At 54.9% G+C, this 25,183-nt stretch overlaps 1 protein-coding gene across 6 annotated transcripts in view; it reads left to right on the top strand.

Annotated features, from left to right (window-relative positions):
• Positions 1–25,183, top strand: part of TCF20 (transcription factor 20) — a 178,052-nt gene that overhangs the window by 65,495 nt on the left and 87,374 nt on the right. For 3 of the 6 annotated variants that reach the window (XM_053919640.1, XM_053919642.2, XM_053919645.2), the window contains exon 2: positions 13,606–13,656. The exons of 1 other annotated variant lie outside the window; for it this stretch is intronic. In XM_053919640.1, the coding sequence (XP_053775615.1) occupies positions 13,606–13,656 (51 nt within the window). Of the gene's footprint in view, positions 1–13,605; positions 13,657–20,413; positions 20,723–21,391; positions 21,414–25,183 lie in introns of those variants that run through there. 2 more of the 6 variants (XM_053919644.1, XM_053919643.1) reach the window with 2 other exon arrangements.

The raw sequence follows: 25,183 nt of genomic DNA, 5'->3' as shown, positions 1-25,183 counted from the left end.
TCCTGTGGCCCCAGCCTGCCCTTGCCTGGCCTGGCCCAGCCTGGACAGCCGAGTCAGGGACTAACTCAGGCCACCCGATCCACACCAGGCCTGGGGCTCCCATCACACCCAGCAAACCGTCCCATTGTCTGCCACACCCTTCCTTTTCTCACCTGATCCCCACCTGGAGGCTGTATCACTGCACCACTCACAAAATGGCTCCCAGCCCCATGTCTCCACTCCTCAGCGACCACCTCCTCTGGGAAGCCCTCCCTAACCTCCAAGGCCATGGGGGAGGGCCCTTCTCCTGGGGCTCAGGCTGGACTTTGGTTCCGGTTTTACTTATTTTTCTTTCCACCAGACTATGAGTTCCTTGAGCAATCTTACACATTCTAGCACCCTGGGTCTGGCACACAATAGGTGCTCAATAAATGCTTTTGCTGGTTGGACAGGCTCTGGGAGCTGGAAGGACGTTGAGGCCATTTCAGAGAAGAGGAGATGGAGTCTGGGAGAGGAGAGGGCCCTGGGTTCAAATTCTGGCAGCCTGAGACTGACCTGGCTGGGCCATTTACTTTATCTTTCTGGGCCTCAGTTTCCTTATTTGTAAACTGGTATGTTGAAGTCGCCTACTAAGGTTGTACTGAGATTGAACCCAGGCAAGAGGAGCACTTTCCAAAGCCCCTGAAAATGTGACTCTTCCCAGTGTCGTGCCCAGAGCCTCAGGGTCAAGGTGGGCAGTGGGCTGATGTATACCTTGAACTGCAGGTGTGCTGGGTGCTGGGGACAGGCCAATGTCTTGTCTCTGGGCCCAGCAGCCTGTACTTCAGCCCCAGCTTGTGGGCTTGGAAAAGTGCACTGTCTGCTCAGGGACCCTCCAGCAGCTAGAAGCCATTGCCCCTGGCCTGCCTTGGACTCCTTAGTAATGGCCACACATAGGAGAGTGTCCCCAAGGGTTCAGAGTTCCCAACAGCAGAGGGCTGCCCCTCCTGTGCCCCGGCCAGGCCTACAGCAGAGCCCAACCTTCCTTCACCTCCGCTGCCCACATTTTTATATTTTGAGCAGATGAAAGATTTTCATTCCTTTTTGTGTGTATGTTTTGGGGGGGAGTGTGGGGGGCTGAAATTAATGGGTCCCTAGTTACCTGTTTCCTCAAAGCTCAGTTGTGTTGAAAGGACATCAGAGGGCCCTTTGCTTTGTGGCTTTTCAGGGGTCCTGAGCCTCTGCAGGTCTGGAGGACAGGGAGCTTGGGGGCAGGACCTGGAGGAGAGGAGGGTGAATGGGTCAACTTTCACCATAGGCATGAGCTACCTCCTGTGGTGGCTTATGTTAAAACGTCAGCCAGGCCTCGACACCACTGCTTCCCTGCTGGGCAGGTCCTGGCCCTCAAGGAGGGTCTCTGCCTGGGCTCGGCCTCCTGCTGGCCCCGTGTCCCCTGATCCCCAAGCAGCAGCCTGGCAGTGCAGGGGGCGCATGCGTGCGGCGGGAGTGAGCCGGCTGTGGAGAATTAATATTCCTGGAACATCGCCCCGGCAGCCTGCACACGCCGAGGAGAATATTACGGCGATTAGCGGTGGGAGTTCGGCCTGCACGCAATATCTGGATGGAGAATTCGGTGTGATTAATCTGGCGCTAAGTAGCAGCCTCCGGGGTCCGTGGGGCTCCGGCATGTTTGGAATGGGAAAAAAGCTTGGGAGCACAGCGATTCTTCCGGGGGCTCTTTGGGGGTCTGCCAGGGCAGCAGCTGTGCCTGGGGCGAGCTACAAGCCCCTGATGGCCCCCAGGCGAGTAGATCACCCTCATTTGAGGCCATTGGCAGACTGCCAACAGATAAAAGTGTGTTGGGTTCAGAATCTCAGCCCGTCCCACGCCCCAGCCCTTTCTCTCCTTTTAGCCTCCTTTGTAGGTGTCACAGACCCCTGTTCGAATTGCGGCTTCAGTGCACTTCCTGCCACCTTTCTAGGCCTCTGTTTCCTCATCCGTGCAACCGGACACAGGATTCCTGCTCTGCCACCTCAGGGAAGAATAACTACCATTATTCCCCTTTTATGGAGGCGGGTACCGAGGCTGTGAGCCTTTGCACGGCTAGGAAGTGGCACCGTGCTATGCAGATGTCAGGAGTTATTATTGTTAGTTTTTTATCCTCCCCTGAGGACATTCTCTCATTGCTTTGAAAGAGAGAGAAAGGGAGAGAGAAGTATCAATGGGAGAGAGAAGCATCTGTTGACTGCCTCCTGGACCAGGAATCGAACCCCCAGTCTAGGCATGTGCCCTGGCTGGGAGTCGAATCCACAACCTTTTGGTTATGGGCCACACTCCAACCAACTGATACACTGGCCAGGGCAAGGGAGTTACCATAAATAATTCTAATAACCCGATTTCAGCAGCCACCCAGTCCTCCCACTCGGGGCCCTGGGGGCCGCAGCAGATGATGAGTGGGACCTCCCAGAGTGTGGGGGGGGGAGCAGAGGCAGCGAGAGCACGCTGATCGTCTTACAGATTTGAATCTACAGCCCCATCTGTCAAATGGGTACAGAAATACCTCTCCTCCCTGAAGTGGACTCCTGCTGTAAGACCTGTCGTTCTGGCTGTTTACAAACTGACTTAGGGTAGTGACAGAGGTGGCATGAAGGTGGTAGTGATGTGAGTCAGGGGATATCTGCCTGGCCCTCCTTCCTGTCCTCGGTCCTAGTCTCACAGCCTCGTCGGGTGGAAGCGCCCTGTACCGGGGCTGGAAGGGAGCTTGCTGCTCTTCTTCCCCGATGTCCCCACTGTAAGGAGGAGGAATCGGAGGATCCGAGAAGAAACAGGACCTGCCCAGGGCTGCACTGAAGCGGCAATGTTGAGGGGGGGCTCACAGTCTTTGCACCCAGACAGACTGCGTTCACCTTGGGCAGGTCTTCCTTTCTCTGAGTCTCAGTTTCCTCACCTGGGGAATGGAACAGTCATGCCACCTTTGGGGGTAAAACTGTAGTGAGCCTGGGGCAGAGCAGGTGTTCTGTTGTTAGCAGGAGAAGGTCAAGGTCTTCTGAGAGCTCCCAGGACTGCTTGAAAGGGTGCCCCGTACATGCAGCTGGCCTGCCTCCTCGTGCCGGGGGGGCCAGATGTGGTGAGAGCTCTTGGGGAGGCAGAAATCCACTCCTGCACTTTTTCACTCCATTGCTTCAAGCCCCATGGGCTGAACATTTCCAAATATGACTTGCAGGAATTTTGTTTTGTTTTATTTTATGTATTCACTTTTGCCAGTGAGGCCTCAGGCCTCCACGAAACTCACCATTGTGCCCAGAAATTGATACCGGGCCACTCGTCTTCACTCCCCCTTTCCTACGCAGGTGACGTAACGGCCTTTGAAAGGGGGTTGGTTTGTGGTTTCTCAGCAGCGGGGTGGTCTGTGGTTGTGAGCAGCTAAATTTGAAACTGGGCTTTTGAGGAGGACAGTTTTTAGTGAGCTCTGAAATGGCTGGGCACAGTGCAAGGCAGCAAGGATCACGCAGAGGTGGGTGGGGCTCTGCGGGGTTGGCTGTGCGTGCACGGCTGACTCCCTGGGGCTTGGAGCAGTGTGGGAGCTGACGTGAGCACCACCTGAATGGATGTACACGTGCTCGGCTGGATGGATGGGTGCATGCATGCATGATGGGGTGGGCGCCTGCTGTGATAGGCGGTAGAGTGTGTTGGTGAAAAGCCCAGACTCTGGAGCTAGACAGCCTGGGGTTGAATCCTGGCTCTGCTTTTTATTAGCGGTGTGACTTGGGGCAACTCGATTCAGTTCTCTGGGTCTCATTTTGCTCATCTGTAAAATGGGGGTAATAGTAATCCCTCACAACTCTCCTAAGAAGCTACGATGGGGTACATACAGTAAGCACTACCTAAGTATCATTAACTGTTGTTATTGCAGTTATCATTAAAAGAATTCTTCGCCCCTGCTGGTGTGGCTCAGTGGATTGAATACTGGCTTCCGAACCAGAGGGTCGCCAGTTCAATTCCTGGTCAAGGTACAAGCCTGAGTTGCGGGCCAGGTCCCCAGTGGGGGGCGTGTGAGAGGCAACCACACATTGATGTTTCTCTCCCTCTTTCTCCTTCTCTTCCCCTCTCTGTAAAAATAAAAATAAAAAACCTTTAAAAAAAGAATTGCTTCTAGAAAATAAAAAGAACTGTGACTGCCCTTCCTCTCCCTGGGCCTCAGTTTCCACGTCTGTAGAATGGCTGGGCCAGATGATGCCAGCATTGCCGCCCCTCCCCCCCCTCCCGATTGGTCGTTTGGTCTCTGTGTCCTTGGTCTTCATTCCTGACAATAACATGCCTTACACAGGCTGGGTGCTCATGGAGCCATCTGGTCAGCCAGCCCGCCAACAAACCCCATGCTCACCTCCACCCCATGTGCCTGGGTTGCTGCCTCGGAAATATGCTTTGCCTTTGGGGGGTTGGGTGCTCCAACTCTTTTATGCATTTGGACCCTCCTCCCCTTCCCCAGCCTTTCTGACCCAGCTTGCACACCTCCTCCAGGAAGCCTGTCATAGTGCCTCCCTGCCAGCAGCCTCTCCTTCTAAGCCTTTTTCCTGCATCTGTTGCTCCTGGCTTGTGATCCCACCTCACCCATGCCAGGCTGTTTGTGAAAAGTTATTGAATAACCGTGCATGTGTGTCCACGCATCAAGCAGATGGAAGGGAACCCACATTATTGTGTATCTACTAAGTGCCTGGCCCTGTGTTGGGCACTTTCATATTCCCTGTTTGCAGTTCCCCCTCAAAAGCTCAGAGAAGCCAGGGGAGTCACCTTGCCTGAGAGTGGGAAACTGAGCTCAGTGGGGTTCTGTTGGAGCCCAGCCTGTTCCCCTGAAGCCCACTTCCTTCCCACATCTCACAGCCTCCCTGGAGGCACCAGGCAGGCCTTGATCAGATAAAGTAGTGATGACCTTGCTAACACAGGTCTGGTTCCTGCCGAGAGTCTGCCCTGCCCTAGTCACTCTGCATCCCTTCCGTCCTCTAATCTTACAATGACCTTATAAGGCACTCTCTGTTCTTATCCCCATTTTACAGGTGGGGCATATGAGGCTCAGAGATCACAGAGGAAGGAAGTGGTAGAGCCAAGATTTAAAACCAGACATCCTGGTATAGGTGCCTGCGGAAGTGAATTAAATTCTCCAGTCCAGTTTCAACCAACCTTGCCCAGTTCCTCAGTGTGCATTTGAGTGGCCACGGGGTGCAGGCACTGTGCCAGGGGTAAGAAGATAAGACAGCCCCATGTCCTTCAGCGCAGCTAGGGGAGAGGGCAGATGAAAGGACAGGTACAGCGGGGTCTGTACTGTGCCGAGACCTTCCTAACGGCACAGATGTTACTGTCCCCCTTTCACAGCGGAGGAAACAGACTTAGAGGGGTTAAGTGGCTTGTCCAAGGTTACACAGTGAGCAAGTTGGGGAGCTGGGATTTGAACCTGGCAGTCTGCTTCAAAGCCCCCATCGCTTTTTACCAGTCCTGCTGTCTCCAAGGACACTGTGAGTAGGAGCTATGATGGGGGAAAAACATGGAAAGTGGCATCTCACTTGGACTTGAGGGTCAGGAAGTGGTTCTGAGAGGAAGTGATGTCTCAGGTGGGACCCTTCTGGAACCAGGGATGGGATGGGGGTGTTCTAGGCAAAGGGAACAGTATGTGCAAAGGCCTGGAGGCGAGAGCATGGTTTGTTTAGGGAACCAAATGAGGTGTTTGTTCTGGGCTTCCTGGCTGGTGTTTGCAGTTGTACACACATATTTTGTAAGTGGAGTCACTTTATTACCCTCCGTACAAGGGTTTAGTGAGTGCCTGGTGTGGATTCCGTGCCATGTTGAGTCTTGCGTGGGGAGGGGAGAAGGACTGGTGCAAAGCCTGGAGGGAGTCCTGAGCACAGAGGTGCACAGGAACGTTAGCTCTGGGCTTCAGGGAAAGCCCAAGAGAAATGGAAGTACTTTCCAGACCTCGGGAACAGTCCCTGTCCTGGCCTGTAACCCTGACATCCTGGACATAGGAAGGATGAAATTGGAGAACTGGAGCTGGCACATAGTAGGTCCTCATCAAATGTCAGGCCCAGAAGCTCAAATGAAGGGTGTGTCAAGTTTAGGGCAGCCAGTGGTCAGCAGCCCAGATGCCCCGTGGTGCCAAGGAAGAGGGTGCTGCCGGGTGTTGGCACACAGGCCTGGGGGGCCCTGGGCTGGGCTTGGGTCTCACGCTGAAGGGAGCACAGCGGAGTGGGCCACGAGCCTCTCATCTGAGGGCAGAGCCTGGAGTCCCTGTGGTTTTCTCAGAGGAGGTGGGCACTGGACGAGGGGAGACCCTGCCAGGCTGGAGATGGCGTGGAGCAGCTGTTGTGTAGGAGACTCAGGCGGAGGGTATTGCAGGGCTGAGGATCTGGCCCTGTGCTGGAGGCCAGGCACTGGACACTGAGTCCTTGTTTTGTCCCATTAGTCTTAGGCCTCAGTTTCCCTTTAAAAATTTGTTTATTTATTGATTTTTAAAGGGGGGGAGAGAGAAAGAGAGGGATTGATGTATTGATGCACCCATTAATGCACTCATTGGTTGGCTCCTGGACGTGCCCTGACTGGGGATTGAACCCACAACCTTGGCACATCGGGACGATGTTCTAACCACCTGAGCTACTTAGCCAGGGCTGGTTGCCCTATCTTGACTGGGTCTTTGGCACCTACCTCCTAGACACTGCCATGGAGTAAGAGGAGGAGTCTGAGTGCTGAGTGTTCAGCCCATCAGAACCAGCCCTGCTGGCCACACACTGAGGGGCAGCCCCCCCCCCCCCCCGCCCCGGACCCAGATGGGACTGGGGTGATTGGGACCGCTCCCCACTGCCTGCCCCCACTAAAGCCCACCTTCGCAGAGGGTGGCCTGGGCTGAGTTCTCAGACCCACAGTCTCATTCCAGCAGCCTCTGAGGCTTCAATGAGCCCAAAGCTGCCTGGCTGGCCCTTCAGGCTCTGAGACCCTCTGCTGTCCCTGAGTAGCCTTTTCCCACCCTCTCATGCACCTGCCTCAAATCCCAGCTCATTTCCCTGCTGGGCAGGCTCAGAGAAGCCCCTTCTCTCTGAGCCTCGCCAGATCTTCCTGAAAACCAGAGGAGGTACTGGGTAGGCGTCCCAGGCACACAGTAGGTGCTCCGTGGGCATCCTGCTGGCCTTTACCTCATGGGCTATAAGAACAGTGACTGTGGTTCTTGGCTGTGGTGGGCGGTCACCCCTTTTAAGCCGTTCACTCTGGGCCCAATTATAAATAGACACATAATCGCCCATATCTATACAGATAAAACATTTTTCTGAGATGAGCCGCCCGCCCCTCCCCCCAACGCTGGCACGCGCACTCTCGGAGGGATTGGTGCTCCCCCCTCCTCCATCCATCCCCTCCTCCCTGCTGCTCCTCCATCTCCACCCTGCAGAGGTGAGACCGGCAGGGCCATGATGTCAGAGGCTCAGCTGATGTCACCGCCCTGGCCGTGACTTCACTTGCCGGCTTGGGCAGGAGGAGCCACGAGGAAGCTGAGAGCTAAGAAACTACCCCCCTTTCCTTTTCCTTCTCCTTTTCCCCTTTCCCTCCTCCCCATCCTCGCTCTGGAGTTGTTCTCCTCCCCTGGTCCGTCAGCCGTGGTCTGTCCAGGGTTCTGGGGCAAGTGCCAGGAAGGATGCTGCTGCAAAGGTAACCGGCATGCACGGCGCCTCTCCCTCCGGTCGTGAAAGTTTGCTCTGGTGTGCGAGGCGTGCCCGCTGGGCACCCCACCGCGCCACGCTGCCTGGCCCAGGCTCCTGGAGGGGGGCTCGTGCAGGGGCGGCAGGGCCAGGGCAGGGTGGGCAGGGCCTCCCGGGAAGCCTTTACTGCCTTGTCCCCATCAAAGGCTGCAGCTGCTCAAGTGGCGGCTGCAGCTTTGAAACTGCCATAAAGAGCGATGGAGGGAGGGGTAGCGCGGGGGATGTTCGGAGCAGTGCCCAGGAGGATGGCCCGCAGAGGAGGGGAGAAGGGGCTGCTCTGGGAGCTCAGCGGCTGGGCAGCCGCAGGGGCGTGAAGGGCAAGGCCCCAGGTCAGAGTCCCGGGGGCCAAACCACTGCCCCTTGTCCCCTCAGACCCAGCCAGCATCAGTGGCCAGGGCACCGGCAGTGAGGGTGCAGAGGCAGTGGGGTGGGGGTGGGGGGAAAGCTGGTTTCTCCCTCTCACTGCCCGCCCCCCCCCTCCTGTTATTTCTAGGCATATTCTTCACCTACAGCAGGCCATTTGTCAGCTGCGATTTGGGACAAAGGAGGGGGCAGTGGGGGGTCTACTGCAAGTTGGGCAACGGGCACAGAGCGTGTGGCCAGAGAGAAATGCCAACAATTAAGAGGCAGATCCAGGGCTTTGCTCATTCAGGCTGTCGAGGGAGCCGTCATTTTGTGTTAGCGTGTGTGTGTCTGAGGTGGGAGGAGGAAGAGAGGGGAGAGTGACAGGAGAAGGATTATGACATTGTGTTGTCTCTGTTTGTGGTAAATGCAAATTTGGCACTGGCAGCTTCCCGGGAAAGGCAGCAGCAAGTAACCCAGGCCAAGGCCTTGGCCCACACCCGCGGAGGGAGCCCATGTGGGGCCGTTTGGGTTTTTTTTTTTTTCTTCCCTTTTTTCTGTCTGGCGTGTGCTTCTTCCATTTATTTTTCCAGTGAAGTGCAGAAGACAGACAAGCCGGCATGGCGGGGAGGAGCCGGTCCTCCCTCCTCTCTGCATGCCCCCTCCTCACCCTGTGGGAGGCCCAGGCCGCTCTCCTGACCCCCAGGCATTGTCCTGTCTTGGCTGCCTCCCTGCTAGGTCTCTGTCCCCAGACAGGGTCACGGTTCCTATCACTCCCTTAGCCTGGATGGTCTCCGAAGGCTACTTCTGCCCACAACTGCTTCCCAAGGATGAGCAGAGACCAAGAGCCCAGGACTGAAGCGGAGATGGGGCGTCAGAGACACAGGTCAGGGCTGGGCACACCTCCGGCTGCAGAGTTGGCCTGGCCTGCCTGGGAGGCCTGCAAAGGGTTCTGCTGCTGGGCCAGTGTTGGTTGAGTATCCCAGGGCCTTGGCTCCTCTGAAAGGCCCATGAGGGCAGGGAGCTTGAGCCTGGTCTGCGTTGGGAAGCAACCACAGCCAAAGGCTCTGGGCCATAACAAGGCTCAGGCAGGTGCAATGGTCGGCACACAGGTGGTGAGTCTTTGGAGCAGGTCTCCAGAGATTGCACAGGGTGGGGTTTTGCCAGGGCCAGGCCACAGCTCAGGCCCTGGTGGGGACAGAGAGCCCTCAGCTGAGAAGCCAAGGCAGGAGCCCTCCTCCCATGGACGGTCAGGGGAAGGCGTGGCCAGCTGGGTCTACACACACTGGGCCTTGGGCTGTGGCCTCATTGTGTTCCTTCCCTGGGAGCTGGTTCCTCACCCTGACCTCACTGCTTCCTTTTTTTGCCAGGTCAAGTCCTTCTGGATTCATTTTACCTCCTCCAGGAAGCCTCCCCTGCCCTTCATCTGGATGGGCTGGGGCCTGTGCCATGCCCACATCCATCCCCCCTCACAGCACTGACCACACTGAGGTCACTTGGGTGCAGGAATTCTAAGGCATCCTCTGTGTTCTGGGCACCTGCCCAGAGCTGAGCAATGAGGAGGTTTGTGCCTGGAACCCAGGGGAGCAGGTCCAGATTCACAGATCCCCCAGGAAGGTGGGCCACCAGGAGGGAGCAGTCACCTGGCCTCACATCCTCGAAGGGGTGATGGGCTCACTTCCTTAGGGCAGACCCACCCAAGGGGATTTTTTCCCCACAGAGCCTGGCATGTGGGGGCAAGCTGCAGCTATGCCTGTGAGGGGGATATCTGTCCTGTGCTGGAGGGCCTCATGTAGTTAAGTAACGTCCCTTTGGAAACTGGTGGTAGCCTTGTGTATCTACCCCGGCATTTCCTTCAGGTCCTGGGCCCTGCACAGGGGATCCAGAGAGCACTGCAGGGGCTGTGTGAGCAGCAGCTGCCTGCCTGGCCTCAGCCTGGTCTGCGGGGCTCTGGCGCCCCACGGAGCTTTCTGTGCCAGATGGAAAAGGAAGGAAGAGTGGATAGGCTCTGCCCAAGATGCCGGGAGCACCAGGCAGGTAGCCACAGTGAGAGCCAGCTGGCCTGGTCAGCTCACGTCACCCAACCCAGGGTCACGGAGCCTGCCCACTTGGAGTGGGCACCCTCCAGGCATACCGAGATGGGAGCAGCACAGCTGGCCCCTCCCTCGGACACCCCAATTCGATGAACCTCAGGAGCTTTGGAGTCAGATGGTCCTGAGTGAGAGTCTTCCCTGGCCTCTTTCTAGCTCTGTGACCTTGGGCAAGTGACTTAGTCTCTCAGAGCTGCAGTTTCAAAAGGCAGAGACCTGGGAGTAGTGACCTCTACCTACAGGCTTGTGAGGATTAAGAGACTGCAGGTGCTCAGTGAATGGCAGCTGTGGTTATGAGGGGGCGGGCTGTGCCAGCAACCTAGGAGTACAACAAAAGCATTCTCCCTGGGAGTTACTGCTGTGAATTCTGACAGGGGAATCAAGAGGGGCTTCAAAGAGGAGGTGCATTTGAAGGCCTTGAAGAATGAGTATGAGTTAGCCAGGCTAAGGTGGGGGAGGGTGTTCCACCAGAAGTAAGTGCAAGAGCAGAGCTTCAAGGTGTAAAAGGCCAGTCACCTCCTGTGGCCAAAGCCCAGTGAGGGGAAGGGGAAGAGGGGCCCCTGTTTCTCTCTGCAGTGGGAGCCAGTTCTGGAGGGAGAACCTGACTTGATGACAGAGTGAGCAGGTTCCACACAAACATCCCATGGCCATTGCAAATGCACTTTCTGGAGGTGTTTGTATCTTAGAACTTCAGCCAGTTCTCTAGGACCCTGCCGAGCGGGCTAGTTCTAGCTCCTCCCGAGTCAGGCCTCTCAGGCTGGCCTTGTTGTGTGGGATTCCCAGAAGGCCCCCTATTTGAATTTAAGGGCCAGCCCCGGTCTTCTAATTTGGAGCCTCAGGCCTCCTGGGGCTCAGGACCAGCCCAGGCCCCACTCTGAGCTGGGGCTGACGTTGCCAGGGAAGCAGGGTGCACACCTCTTCCCTGATGTGAGTGAGGGTTCCCGAAGCAGCTTCTCCAGCCTGGAGCCCTGAGGTGACTGGAAACTCCTGTGAGAGGCCAGGATGGCTGGTCCTCTCAATCCATCCCAGGCTGGGATGGCAACATAGCAGGGACCAGGTTGCCAGGGGTCAACTGGCTCTGCCATTTACTAGCTGTGTGGCCTCAAGTAAGTGGCCTGCCCTCTCTGAGTCTTGGTCTCCTGGGGTAGTAACAGTACCCAAGTCACAGGGCTATGGTGAAGATTACATGAGATAATTCTGACAAAGCAGTTAGCCCAGAGCCAGCTGCTTTGGGCACTCAGTAACCGTTGGCTTAGAGAAAAGTCAGCCTAGGGAAGCAAAGGGTGTAGTGTCTGTGGGCCAGTCTCTCCGAGCCTCAGTTTCCCTGGCTGTAAAATGGGGATGGTAACTGTGCTTGGTAGTAACTAACATTTGTGAGCACTCACTATGAATTAGGCAGTTTCCCCCAACTCTGCCTAACATGTTAGGGTGAGGGTGAGGGGACAGGGCATCCCAGAAGCCAAAAGCATACAGGGAAGAGCCCCAGAGATTTGGTATTTTCTGGGCGAGGCTAGAGTGGCACCTTGGCAGTGTGGACAAGATCAGAGGGAAGTGGAGGGAATGGCTGGGGACCAGCAAGGGCCTAGCTACCACTGTGAGTGAGCCACCTGGGCTGGACACCCCTCGCATGTGACAGCCACCAAAACATCTTGGGGCCCTGAGCGAGTCACAGCCCCACCCATTGGCCTCGGTTCTCCTCGTGGCAGGATGGCAGCTTGGACTCACTCACTTCTCAGGCCCCCAGCTGCTGGAAGGGGCTGTGATTCTCTTGTCTCTGATTTTCTTGGATGGCGTCCATGTAGGTTGTGATCTGGGCGGTATCATCTGCCCATTGATTTTTTCCAGAAAGGATGCTTTCTTCCCTTCTGTTCTGCAATCAGCCTGCAGATGAACAACCTTGGTGCTGGCCTTCCCACGGCTCCTCCCTCCCCCTCCCACCAGCACACCTCACCTGGGTTGCAGCCGGGAGTCCAGGGGGTCCAGTAGGGTAGTGGCTCCCAGGAGGCCCCTTGAAGGCATGGGGCTGTCCCTCACCATGAGGGGCGCACCACATTCAGGGAGTGCCCAGGGCTGGGGAGCTATATCCAGCCCACACCTGACTGTGGGTCTGAGTTGCCACTGGAGACCCAGGCAGTGCACATGCCCCCCCCCCCCCCAGTACGAGCTTTGGAGTGGGACAGACCACTCACTGTTTGTGTCACCGTGTAGGGACTGGGAGATCATGGGGATGTGTGATTCCACTATGTGGTATCACTGAGGCTGGAATGATGGAAACAGTGCCGCCCTCATGGTGAGAGATGAGAAGGCTGAGGCTCCAAGGGCTTAGGGAGCTCACTTAAGGTGGCATCACCCCCCACCTACTACCAAAAAGGAGCCAAGGAGGGGTATAATGCTGGGAGCCCATAAGAGGCAGGGCAGGGAAAGGGAGTCGAGCCCATTGCAGGAGGAATGCTGGGGAGACTCGAACACTGTGACCAGGTGGTCACCATGCCAGCTTGTCCCTGACCTCATGGGAATCCATGGGGGGTGGGAACAGTGGTCATCAGGTGCACGGAGGAGGGGCACTGCACACGGTCAGTGCCTTCGAGGAATGCACAGGTGCTGTTTCCTTTGCCTGGGAGGTGTCTGCCCACCTTCACTCAGCTGGGGCGTGGGAGTCAGCTTAAGGGCCCTGTGTGGGTTCAGATCCCAGTCCCACCCCTCACTGGCTGTGTGATTGCAGGCTAAGCAGTTACTGCTGAGTCTCAGTTTCCACACCTACCAACGGGGGTCATTGTAAACTCACCTCAGGGGCTTGCTGTGACGATGCCTTGAGTTAATGCAGGTAACTCAGCACACCCCGTAAAAGCTGTAGGAATGTTCTCCACTGCTGTCCCCTCCAATCAGCTCAGATTCCCCTCAAACACTCAGCATTTACTGAGCACCTGCTGGATGCAGGCACCAGCCCTCCAGTGCCCTGGGCTAAGCCGCCAGCCTCAGGGCCTGAGTGTGTGGATCTGACTGGAGGGGGAGCGGCCTGCGAGAATTGGTGTGTTGGCTCCCACTGCTGGCGTGACAGGCGTCCTGATGAAATATGTCACTTTAAAACATTTTTAGAGGAAATTTCCAGAAAGTTTTCTTAACCCCATGGGGGCCCTAATAGCCTGAACTATTGTAAGGTTCTTGTTGTGGCTTTGCCATGACTTGCTGGGGAAGCTCCCTTTCCCGGGACTCAGTTTCCTCATCTGTAAAACGGAGCAGTAACCACACCCATCCGAGAGGGTTGACCCTAGGTGACACTGCTCAGGTGCAATGTGCTTTGTGAACTCAAAAGCATCTCGAGGGCTTTTGGTTCTGCTTCTTGTCACTCATGAAATGGCCACCAGCTGTGTCATGCTGGATCCCGACCCGGGGTGTGGATATCAGTGGGATGCCAGCTCTGCTCTCAGGGTTCCCTGAGTAGTGGCCTTACTAAAACCCTTGACTTTTGTGATTTCCAGAGAACGTGGAAGGCCCCTCAGGCAGCCTGGCCCCTTCCAGGGGAAATGCTGGTAAGTGTCTTGTCCTCTCTGTCAGTTTGTTGCACCATGTTTTTGTATCAGCTCCACGTGTGGGGGGTGATGTGGGGGAACTGGAGGTCAGCGCTGCCCTTGAGAACTCGGTCCAGGAGGAAGGATTTGAAAATTCTACATCCAAATGACCAAATGTCTGAGGTTCAGGAGTGGCCAGAAGCAAAGCCTGGACTTTCCAGAAGATGTTTAGCCACAGGGCAGCTGGTAGGATCGTTATAAATGCATATTGACTGTTTTCTGTGCTTGGAATCCTTCAACGGTCCCCCTCTTCTCCATGGGAATAAGTCCCCAAGCCTGTGGCCTGCACTGTCTTGCTCCAGCTGCATCTCTAACTTTTCCCTTCACAAATGTTGCACCAGCCTACTTTCCCTTCCTGGAAATCTGCTTGCTCCCTCCTGCTTCAGGGCCTTTGCTCATGCTATGCCTGCCACCTGGAGCTCTCTTCCAGCCTTATCATATAGCTACTTCCTATCTGTCCTTCAGTTCTCGTCTCAAATGTCCTGGATCCCCAAGACCCATGGTCCCATTATATACCTTCTGTGCACCTGCCACGCTTTCTTACTAATGTATGTTACGGCTGTTACCAAATGATTGTTATATGTGATAAGTCATTCTTGCTAATGGCCCCATAGAACTGTAGGCTCCATGAAAACAGGGACCGTTGGGCTCAATGCCTGGCATATGATAAGGGCTCAGGTAATGTTTGTTGAATGAATGTATGATTAGTATTAAGGTAAGGCTTCATGGAGGTGGTGGCATTTGATACAACTTGAAAGAGGGATAATTTCAATCTGTAGTGAAGAATAAGGGCTTCCTGCTTCAGGGCACAGGTGGGCACACGGCGGGAATACAACTCTTGTTTTGGCACAGAGGCAGAAGGGGACATGTGAGAGAAGGTTGGAGAACTGAGCTGGGTCAGATGAGGGCTCTGTGTTCCAGGTGCATGAGAATCGACTTGAACTCTGAAGTCACATGGAACCCACTGAAAACCTTTGAACCAGAGGGATTAGGGTCAGAGCTGGCTTTGGGTAACTGTGATGAGCCTGCTGCAGGGAGGGGTGGGCCCGGAAGAGAGGCTGCTGCAGCCAAGAGGACCGGCTGGGCGGTGGAGAGGCCGTCGACGCTGCTGCTTTCTCTTTCCCTGGAACCACATGTGCCTTGGCAGTTATCCTCACCAGGGAGATGCAGGGCAGTGACAAGGAACCTCACGTGGCACGGCTGCTTCCAGAAGACGATCACCTTGGTGGCAAGGGAGCCATTCCTAAGTCACTGGAGGGAGAGATTTTCGTGGAGGGAGCATTGATGCCCACATTTCTCAGCTTCCCAGATAGAGAAGGCAGCATCCAGCTTCACATCTCTGCACCTGTGTGCTGGTGCCTTCCCAGTGGTCCAGGAATCGTGACACTGAGGGACCAGCCTGTGGTAGATGAGCAGAAGCATTTCCGTCAAGGCCTAGCAGACAAGAACCACTTCCATGTCCCCAGAGCAGGGCGCAGTTGATGTGGTCGGAAGAGCCAGGATTCTCAAGAAATACCTGGGGACAAGTCCCAGATCTACTCCTAGCAGCTATGCGCCTTTGGGCATCTTGCTAGCAACTCCGGGCTTCAGTTTCTTCAGCTGTGAAGTGGGAGCTGCTCGGGCACTGTGAGAGTGAGGGGCGCGGACACACGTGGAGCCCCAAGCACAGGGGCTGCTGGAGGCTCAGAAGTGGTGGCTGTATCATGGCTGCGCTTTTCTCCACGGTTTGAATTCTTCGCAGGAAGCTCGGGTTTCAGGCTTAAAATGAAGAGCATGTCAACAAAACAGGGTAGAACAAAGTCTTTTTCCCAGCATGCCTCAGCATGTGGCACTGCCTTCCCGTGGAGCCCCACAGAGATGGGGCTAAAAGTCTCGCGCTTTCAAGCAGAAATAATCCCAATGGGAAGGACCCTCCCTATTGTTATCGCGCACGATAAAACGATGCAGGAGCCTGCAGCCCAGCCCACCCGGCTTCAGATTCCAACTCTGCCCCTTCCTAATGGCTCCGGGCCTCAGTTTCCTCATCTGCAAGATGCAGTGATAACAGTCTCCACCTCACAGGGCTGTGGTAAGGGTTAAGCGAGTTAATGCAGGTGAAGTGCTGAGAACGTGCCAGCGTCAGTACCACGGTTAGATCACCTGGCTTTCACTGTCAGTCTCCCTAGTGCTCTAAGTGACTCAGCGGGGGCTCCAGAGGCGAAAGGCTGCGTTCAGAGCCCAGCTCTGCTGCTTGCTAGCTGTGCGACTTGGGGCGTGTCTCTTAACCTCTCTGCCCCTTTCCTTGTCTGTACCATGAAGATTCCAATCCCTGACTCATAAGGCTGCTGGGAGGGGTAAGTGGGGTCAGCCAGGTAAGAGACCCGACTCCCTGGAGGCTGCAGACCACTCAGCCCCTCCTCCCACCCACTACACTTTCCAGATGAAGAAATTCGGACTCAGAGCCATTGGAGGATATGCTGAAGGGCACACGTTGGTGTGACCTGTGCTGGGCCACCGTGCCAGGTGCTGCCCCGGGAACGTTGGGCCACCAGGAGCAGAAGTGCTGAGTGGACTGAGGGGTGCTGGCCTGTGGGGCCAGGCTGCAAGGGCCTCCAGCTGCTCAGCTGGGTCTCTCCTGCTGTTCTGTCTCTGCTCACCTGTGGGCAAATGCGTGCTGACAGACAGCAATGCCACTTGCTGGGCAGGCCAACTGCCCAGCCTCCGGGGGATAACATGTTACATGTGGGGAGAAGCTGGTGCCGACCCTGCTGTCCTCGCACATCTCTTTCCCTGTCCACCTGCAGACTTTGGGACCCACCAACTGTCTGTGTCCATCCATCTTTCCAGTGTTTTCTGGGCGCTGGGAAGCTTAGTGGTTAGGAGCGGAACCTCTAAAGACCTGGAATCAAGTCCCGGCTCAGCCTCTTCCAAGCTGTGTGATTTGGGACAAGCTACTTTAACTCTCTGTGCTTCTTCAGTGACTCCATCTGTAAAGTACAGGTGATAGCAGTACCAACCTCATCATGTTGTTGCAAACACACAGTGCCTGTTCACAGAAATCCACAGTTCTCGGGGCTGTAGTGACATTGCTATAGATGCAGTTCCCTACCCTGCATCGGATGCTGGAGACTCCAGGGAAGCAGAGGTGTCTGCCCTGCAAATGCTCACACTCCCGGGAGAGATGGACACAGTCATATACACAGTCCAGTGTGACCAGTGGGAGCTAAGGAGGGAGCCACAACTTCCATCCTGGGGGGTGCGGCATGCCTCCTGAGCAGAGGTCACTGTGAGATCCTATGGTATAAATTTACACCATGCATGTCACAGATACCCAGCCCTGCAGGATCCCACCCTTGGTCTCCTCTGAAGTCTCATCTCTCATTCCCCTAGCACTACAATGGGCACAGTCCTCCTGGGAAGAGCAGGTGGCTATCTCCACCCTGCCAAGTCTTGGTATTCCCTGGCCCTCTGGAGCCTCCTTGACTCCTTTAACTTTGGAGCCCGCCCTGACTTTGCCCCAGAAAGACTTATCCTGAGCCCCTATGCCCTCTCCATCAGTGCTGACAGCCTGGCTAGCATACAGCGGGTGCTCTGTGTGGAATGAAGGCATGCCACAAAGGATCTGGCTACCCTGCTCTTTGTGTACTCTGCTTCCCTCTGCTTTGCATGGGGAAAGTGCCTGGCTTGGGACTCGCTCTGCAGGGTGCTGTGCAGGGGGTCCCACTCCAATAACCCTAGGCTCCTGCCCATTGTCTCTGGAGAACAGGAGCCAGCATTCCAGGCCAACCTCCTGGTGTAGAGTTAGCAGGAGGCCCCTCCCATGAGGAAGGAAAGCTGGGGCCCGCGGGAGAAAGGTGAGGGTTGCACGTGTGTGCAAGAAAGCCTGCCAGTGAGGAAGGACATCCGCCTGCCGCTGGAGGCACGACAGGCGGCTCACCGCACAAGTCACTGATCTGCTGGGCAGGGCCAGTCTCCTCAATCAATCCGCACTGACACATGGTAGCGGAATCAGTGACCTAGAGGCAGAAGGCTCCATTTGTAATCCCAGAGTGGCCCAGGCACCTGGAGGAGGGCAGAGGAGTTTGTAATAAAGGGAGTGACACAGGGTTTCCAAAAGCTATCTCTGAGCCAGAGGAGGAGGGAAAGGATTAATTTTGCTTCTGGAATTGAAACCACTGATTGAGTTCAATAAGTATTTTTTGAGTGGACTGGGTTCGGAGAGAGAGGGAAAAAAATGAATCTACTGCCTTTTTCTTAAAGTGTGGAAGGAAAAACAGGATTCTCACTCATGAAACAATGAGAACAATAGAAGATGCTAGCTAACATGATCAAAGGGGGGGTGGTGCTCCCAGTTACTGACTGAGCTCCAGCCACTGTAGGACTTTGGGCAGCAACTTAATCTTTCTGAGCCTCTGTCTGCTCATGTGTCATATTGTGTCCACATCATAGAACTGTAGCGATCGTTAATGTGTGCCTGCTAGTGCACCGAATTTTTTATGCAGATCTCTAGATTCTCATAACACCTAAATGAGTGAGGTCATATTACCCCCATTTTATAGCTGAGGAAACCAAAGTTCAGAGAGGTAAAGTGAATTGTCAAAGGCCACACAGCCCAAGAGTACCCCAGTCTGTCTGTTGGCTGTAACGCCCACTTGTTCTTTTTCCAAATGGTACCAAAAGGCACAGTGACAGACTTCCAAGGGTGAAGAAGCTGAGGCTGGCCTGGCCCTAGGACTGGGAAGTTTCCAGGTGGAGGTCGGCTGGGCAATGTTCCAGCAGGATCCAAAGGGCTGGAGGGGGCTCTCAGGTCAGTCCCAGGACAGAAGCCAGGAGCAAACAAGAGCCTGGATTCCAGTTATCTGTGTGCATTCTTTCCCTTTCACTACCCATTTCGTGTTCCAGTCCCCCAGTCTGAAACCTGAGTGAGCTGAGGGAGAGGGGAAAGGGAGGGGGGAATGACGGGGCAGGAGACTACAAGGAAGAGGGCTTCCCTTTCCTTCATGAGTTCTCTCAAGAAACTGAGGGTGCCCCCAACACCCAGGGTTCAAGAAGCTCCCCTGCATCCTTCCATGTTTGCCCAGAAAACATGGATCTGTGTTGAGAGTCACCCCAACCTTTCCCTTTGCGGCCCTGATCTAAGCAGAAGCCAGCACTGGTCTTTTAAAAGTATTGCTGCCAAAGAATTTGAAAATGAAACTCACAGAACAATGGGAACAGCCAAAGGGCAGGGCCTGACAGCCTGTTCAGCTCTGCCCCGGAAGAGCCACACCCCACCTGGCATGCTGGAGGTGTTGGGAAGCAGGTCTTCAAGAATGGCCTTGACCTGCGTTGGACCTGGCCCCCACTTCGTGAGACTGGACAGAAGCCAGGAGATACAACTGTCTTCCCCACTCACATCCTCCTGAGGTGGTAGAACTACCTCAGGCCCAGCCTGGCATCCCTGTGCTGGGGATAGGTGTGGCTACAGCCAGAACCCTCCTTAGGTGGCCTGAGGCAAGGCAAAATGTTACAGAGTCTGGCTAGGTGGAGTGAGAGGTGAAACGGTAGAGCCAGGCCCCGGGGAGCTGTGTACCTCAAACATACCTAAATCTGAGCCCCAGGATGCACCTTGTTCCTATCAGCCTCCACCTGCTGTGCAAAGCACTCTTCAAACTCCAATTTACCTTCCAGTTTGGTTGCTTCAGAAAAGGAATGACTCCAACATTCGGGGATATGGAGGCCTACCTTAGAATGAGAAATTTTAGCCAACGTTAGGGATCTCTCCTGTTCCCATAGTGCCAATGGAAACCGAGGCCCAGGGTGGGATGGGGGGGTGGAGAACCTGGCCAGGAATCCAGGTGAGAAACAGGAGGGATCACAAACACTCCAAACACATTACAACAGGGCTCGCTTTTGATTGGGGGGTCCACCACACAAACATCTCAGTGGTTCTGCAACTGAGATTTTCTCTAAAAAAAAAAAGTCAAGCCATTCCTTTGCTCCGTGAAACGTGAGATTTGCAAAGGAAGTCTGGAAACAGCCTGGCCTTGACACCACAAATCCCCCATCTTATCTCCAAATTAATTTTGGACTCTGGGTCCAGCCAACCAGGTATTGCAGGTTTTAATGCCACCGCAGGCGAAGGCAACTGGCATTTGGTGAGCATATATTTTACCTGAGAAGTTGGTGGACCTCCCCACACCTCGCTTAATGAAAGTGAAGGAAACTGACAGCCCAAGTCATTCAAGGACACGCGGGGCGAAAAGGTGGAGATGGCAAAGGAACCAGGTCTGCGGGGCCCTGAGGGCTTATCAAGCAATACTGAACAGGTTACTGGAGGAGGTCGGGCCTTGGCCCGCGGACCCCCTCGGCTGCCAGAGACGTGATTCTGGCGTTGGAGGCCTCAGGGAACTCCAGAAAGCCCAAAGAGACATTCCGGGCCGCTAACTCCCCAGAAAGTTGGCTTTTGGCCACTGCCAGGGCGGACGGACGGGAGCTGCGGGCCAAGATGGCACTGGGCAAGTAGCAAGACCGCCGCGCTGCAACTCGCAGCTGCGGAGAGGAACCCCGCACAGCCGGGGTCGCGGGGCTGGAGTCGGCCAGGCGAGCGCAGGCCTAGGCGCCGCCGCACGCGGGTGGGCACGCGCGCGCGCGCCGGCCCCGCCCCCTGGCGCCCCGCCCCCGCCGCGCGCCCTCCCGCCCGCCCGCGCGCTGCGGCCTTGAGCCTCCCTATTGGCCGTGGGCCGTCACCTGACGCTCTGTTATTTCCTGTGTGTTGGGAGAATGGAGAGAAAAAATCCCGAATCGAGCGGCTTTCGGCCCCTGCGAGGCAGCCGCGGCCTCCGTCGGGGGAGCCCGCCCTGAGGCGTGCCCGACCTGGGAGCTAGTGCGCGGGCCGGAGCGAGCCTCGAGGGGCCGCGGCCCCGGCCCGCCCCGCCGCCGTCCCGGGCGCCTGAGCTGGAGGCGGCGGAGGCTCCCCCACCCCCACCCCGCGCAGCACCGCCCGCCGCCGCTCCCTCCCCTCCCGCCCCCGGCCGAGGCCGAGGGACCGGGAGGGGGGCTCCCGCAGGTAACCGCCGCCCGAGGCGGGGGGCGAGGGGTATGGAGCAGAGATCAGGGCTGAGGGGCCGGGGCTGGGGCCTGGCCGGGATGTCTGGTCTCGGGGGCTAGGGGCAGAGGTCCTTGCCGGGCCCGACCCGGGAGTGCTGAGATCCCTGTCCTCCGGGGCCGGGACCCGGGTTGCTGAGGGGAGTGGCCCCGTCGGGTCCTACCCGGAGTGCAGAGAAGTGCGGCCGGGCCTGGTCTAGGGTTGTTGAGGGGAAGTGGCCCGGCCTGGCATCTGCGTGAGGTGTCTGGGTCCAGCCTGAGAGTCCCGCAGGGCTTGGGCACCGGTCCTAGCCTGAGGGTGCCGGGGTGGGGGTAGGTACCTGCTCGTCGTATCCTCGGGTGCCTGGGAGGCGGGTGCGAGCAGGCGGTGCCTGGGGATCGACGGGGTCAGCGACGCCCGCCCCGGGGCCCCTGGCCGCTTCGGGGACCTGGCCGCACTCGCCTCTTCTCTGCGGGCTGGGGGCGAGGCCGGCGGGCGGAGGGCCGGGCTTGGGGCGGGGAGGGGCCGGCCGGGCGGACTGGAGCGGCGCGGGGCGCCCGGGAGTCGGAGCGCGCCCCGGCCGCGAGTGGGGACAGGGTCCCGTTTATTGCCTTGTGAACACCTGAAGCCATGTGGACGCGGCTGCTTCGCGCCTGTTGGGGGCGGAGGGCAGGTATCGGTTGGCAGGGCTCAAGGTCCCGGGGCGGGGAGCGGCGGGGAGCGGAGCGCAGGACACACTTCCTGCGTGGGGTTTTCTCCCCCTTCCCCGCCGCGGTGAGCAGGGCGGGGTGTTTGATGCGGTGATCCTCGCGTGCGAGAGAGCGCTCGTTTGGGGGCCCTTGGCTCTCAGCTTCCCTTCCTTTTTGAGGAGGAAAGTGGTGTTGAAGGAAGGTGCCCGATCCGGCCCTGCCCGCTGTTGCAGCGGCGGGAGGTGGAATGTCTCCCGTGCGCTGGGATGGGAGTGGAATTTGGTGAGTTGGGGCGGGGGGGGGGGGGGTGCCGAGGAGCAGCCGCCTTCCTGGGCCTGTGGGTGGGGATTATTGTCGGTTTTTGTGGTTGTGGATACTAGCACTGTTTGCCTGTGTGAAAGCCTTCAGTTTGCTTTTAGGGGACAGATCAAAATTAGGACATTACGATCCACCCCCCCACCCCCCCCCCCACCCCCGCTCCTCCCTGCTCCGTCTCTCAAAGATTAGATGACTCTGGTAACTGCTGTAAAATGGATGGAATTTTCGAGCTATTATCTAACAGGCAGATCTTTGGATGATAATTGGACCCTTATGTTAACAGCCTCAGTGAAGAGTTTTATGAAACATCTTACGTGGGGTGGCAGCTTGGTGGAGTGGGAAACCACCGAGGTCCGGACCTGGGAGACCAGGAATCTTACTTCCATCTCTGCCACCAGTGAACCATAACCTTAGCCAAGTTACCTGCCTTCTCAAGGTTCCAGTTTCCTTCTCTCTTAAGTGAGAACTCTCTTCCAGAGCAAATATTACAGGGATTCTTGGGTAGTTTTGTTTTGTTCTTGTCTCTCCTATTCTGTGATTTTTGTTTCAGCCAGAAGCCTCCTTCCTGAAAAATGGCAAGCTGTGCCTTACCTGGCTTTTAAGAGCCTGCTTCGCTTTTTAGCTTCCAGCCTTTTCCTTCTCCAACAGAGCATAAAACTTGGTCTGGGTACAGTTTTTCCTCACATCCTAGATGCTCTGTGCTTTTCAGAAAGTGTATTGTATCCTAATCTATGCTGAATGTGTCTTGGATTTTTGGTCTTTGTGCAAGAAGTTACGAGGAAAAAAATTTCAGGAAACACTTGATCACCTGAAGCTGTGGATCATGCACGTGGGTCTCGGTCTGTGTGGCGTTGTCTCCAAGACATGCCAAGGCCTTTCCATGCAGGCGATGGGGAGGGGTTTAACATTCTTTCAGGGGATATTTGGCATTTGGCTCACTTGAAATTTCCAACTCCAGTGTTCTCAAAGCAGAAATAGAGTGGAATTCCATAATATGTGTGTCCTGTGAAGTGGCGTGCTAGTGGAATTAACTGTCACTTCAGGGTGCACTAATTATTTGCATCCCCAATTTATTCCTTAATGGTAGTCAGATGCTTCCTCTCAGATGCTGAAGAACCCCAATTAGTTTCACTGATTTTTATGGTGTGCGAGGGCCTGAGGCCCTGCTTCTGACTGGTCGGCCCAGGAGACCAACCTCAGAAGTTGCCCTGAGTCGCTAGTGCTGTGATGCCTGAAGGACATGTGCCCGGTGTGGCGCAGTCGTCCTGAGGGCGCGCTCCACTGCCGCTGTACGCAGTTTCAGAATGGGAGTCGGCCTTGGGAAGTGCGCTCGCGCCGTTGACCTCAAAGGCAGATGGGTGGCATTTTTCTCTGGTGGTCACATCAAGCCTGTCACATACGTAGGCGCTTGTATACATTACACAGCTATCAATTACTTGGAGTTTCCCAAAATAAGCAATTCTACATTGGTATTTAAATTATGACCTTGTTTGGTATGGAGTTTTAAAAACCCTAGTTCCTTAAATTGTAAGTAGTTATCACGTGTATGTTTATGTTTATGTTACAAGGAAACGTTATAACATCCTTATTCTACAAAAGTAACTTGTGTGTGTTTATATATGTGAGAGAAGGTTGCAAAGGTACTGGGATGTGAGGAGACATCTTTTAGGTTTTAGATTTTATAACTTTTTAGTGGTATGGAATAGAATGTAGTTGAAATGACATCTATTTAGGCCTAGAAATTCGAGTTGGACTACTTCTGGTGAGTTCAACCTTCTCTTCATATAGATAGGAAAGGATACTAACATTTGTTTGTTTGTTTTAAAAAAGATTCAGTATGCTAAGTTCTGTTCAAGGTATTTTAAGTTGCCTTAAAAAACTCTACCCATCCCCGGCCAGGTGTCTCAGGTGGTTGGAGCATCGTCCCGTATACCAGTAGGTTGCAGGTTCAGTTCTTGGTCAGGGCGCATATGCGAGGCAACCAGTTGATGTTTCTCACATCAACGTGTTTTTTCTCTCTTCTCTCTAAAATCAATAAGATGAGGGTAACAACAACAACAAAAAAGCCAAATCCCCCAGCATACCTGAGAGGTTGATCCTCTCTCCTTTTTCAGAGAGGTCATAGAGGTGATGAGGGGTCAGGGGTGTGACTGTCGTTGTTCTCCTCCGGCCCCCCCGCCCCCGACTTCTCCACCCTCAACCCCAACCCCCTGCTCCAAAGCCTTTACTAGGTCCAGTATGGCTCAGTGCCTGCTCAAGGCAAAATCAGATAGTGGTAGATTGGTCTTGAAGTCCATATTTTCTTTTTTAAAGTTATAATGAACTTCAAGTCTGGACTTGGACAAAATAATGGAAAGCATGATTTTTGTAACTGTGCCATGTGGTTTAGTGACCTCTGGGAGTTTTCTAAACTTTCATTTTCCCCACACCTGGCCACTTTTGCCAGTGCACCTGTGATTTAATCTGAAACGTTTCTCCTTCATCCCCATTTCTGCAGTTCTGTCCTGAGCCGAAATCTTTATCAACTTGAAGAGTGATATACGGTAATATGTGAAGGAGCTGCCTCTTTTCAGTTACTCGTTTACAGTGCACGGGAATCATGTTGTCTGGTGACTGCTCTCAGTTTGACCAGTTGGGACTCAAAAGATACGTTTACAAAGGACAGTTCTTTTCCCGGTGTGCCTTAGGTGCTCTTCCTCACGGGGACTTGTATTCAAGGCACCTCAGTGCCCATTGGACCTGTCTGGGGCTTCTGACTCTGCTGCCTTTATTTTCTTTCGGTGGAGGTAAAAGTAACAAAATAAAGCAAAACAATAAAACCCTGTTTATGTTGGAGCAAAACTGTACATCAGTGTTACACATTTGAAATACAATGCAGCTGACCCTTGAGTGACACAAGGGTTGGGGTGCTGATCCCCTCCACCCCCTGGCATATAATTTTTCACTCCCCAAAACTTTACCAATAGCCTACTGTTGACCAGAAGCTTTACCAATAATATAAACAGTTGATTAACATATTTTGTATGTTATATATTTTATATATTGTATTCTTACAGGCAAGTAACCTACAGAAAAGAAAATCATAAGGAAAATACATTTATGGTATTTATTGAAATAAAATCTGTGTATAAGCGGACCCGTGTAGTTCAAACCCATATAGTTCAACTACATAATGAAATCAAGGCTTTTACAGTGGACAGTCTGGGCACATTGCACTTAGACTGGAGAGTTGCTCATCAATAGTTAGGCTGTTGAAGTCCTTTTAATACCGATGGCTTTGCATCGGGCAGTGTGGGTGAAAAGGTTTTCATGGCAACAAACGCAGGCGGGACTTTTCTGTATTAGAGTGGTGATTGCTTTGTAAGTAATGCACACAACCTGGCAGGAAGGTGAACTGTAAGGTGACTTACTGGCATACCTGACGCTTCATTCTGGG

Source organism: Desmodus rotundus, chromosome 3, assembly GCF_022682495.2.
Source record: "Desmodus rotundus isolate HL8 chromosome 3, HLdesRot8A.1, whole genome shotgun sequence".
Classification (NCBI taxonomy): domain Eukaryota; kingdom Metazoa; phylum Chordata; class Mammalia; order Chiroptera; family Phyllostomidae; genus Desmodus; species Desmodus rotundus.
The sequence above is the reverse complement of the archived record's forward strand: the minus strand, read 5'-3'. Positions and strand labels throughout refer to the sequence as shown.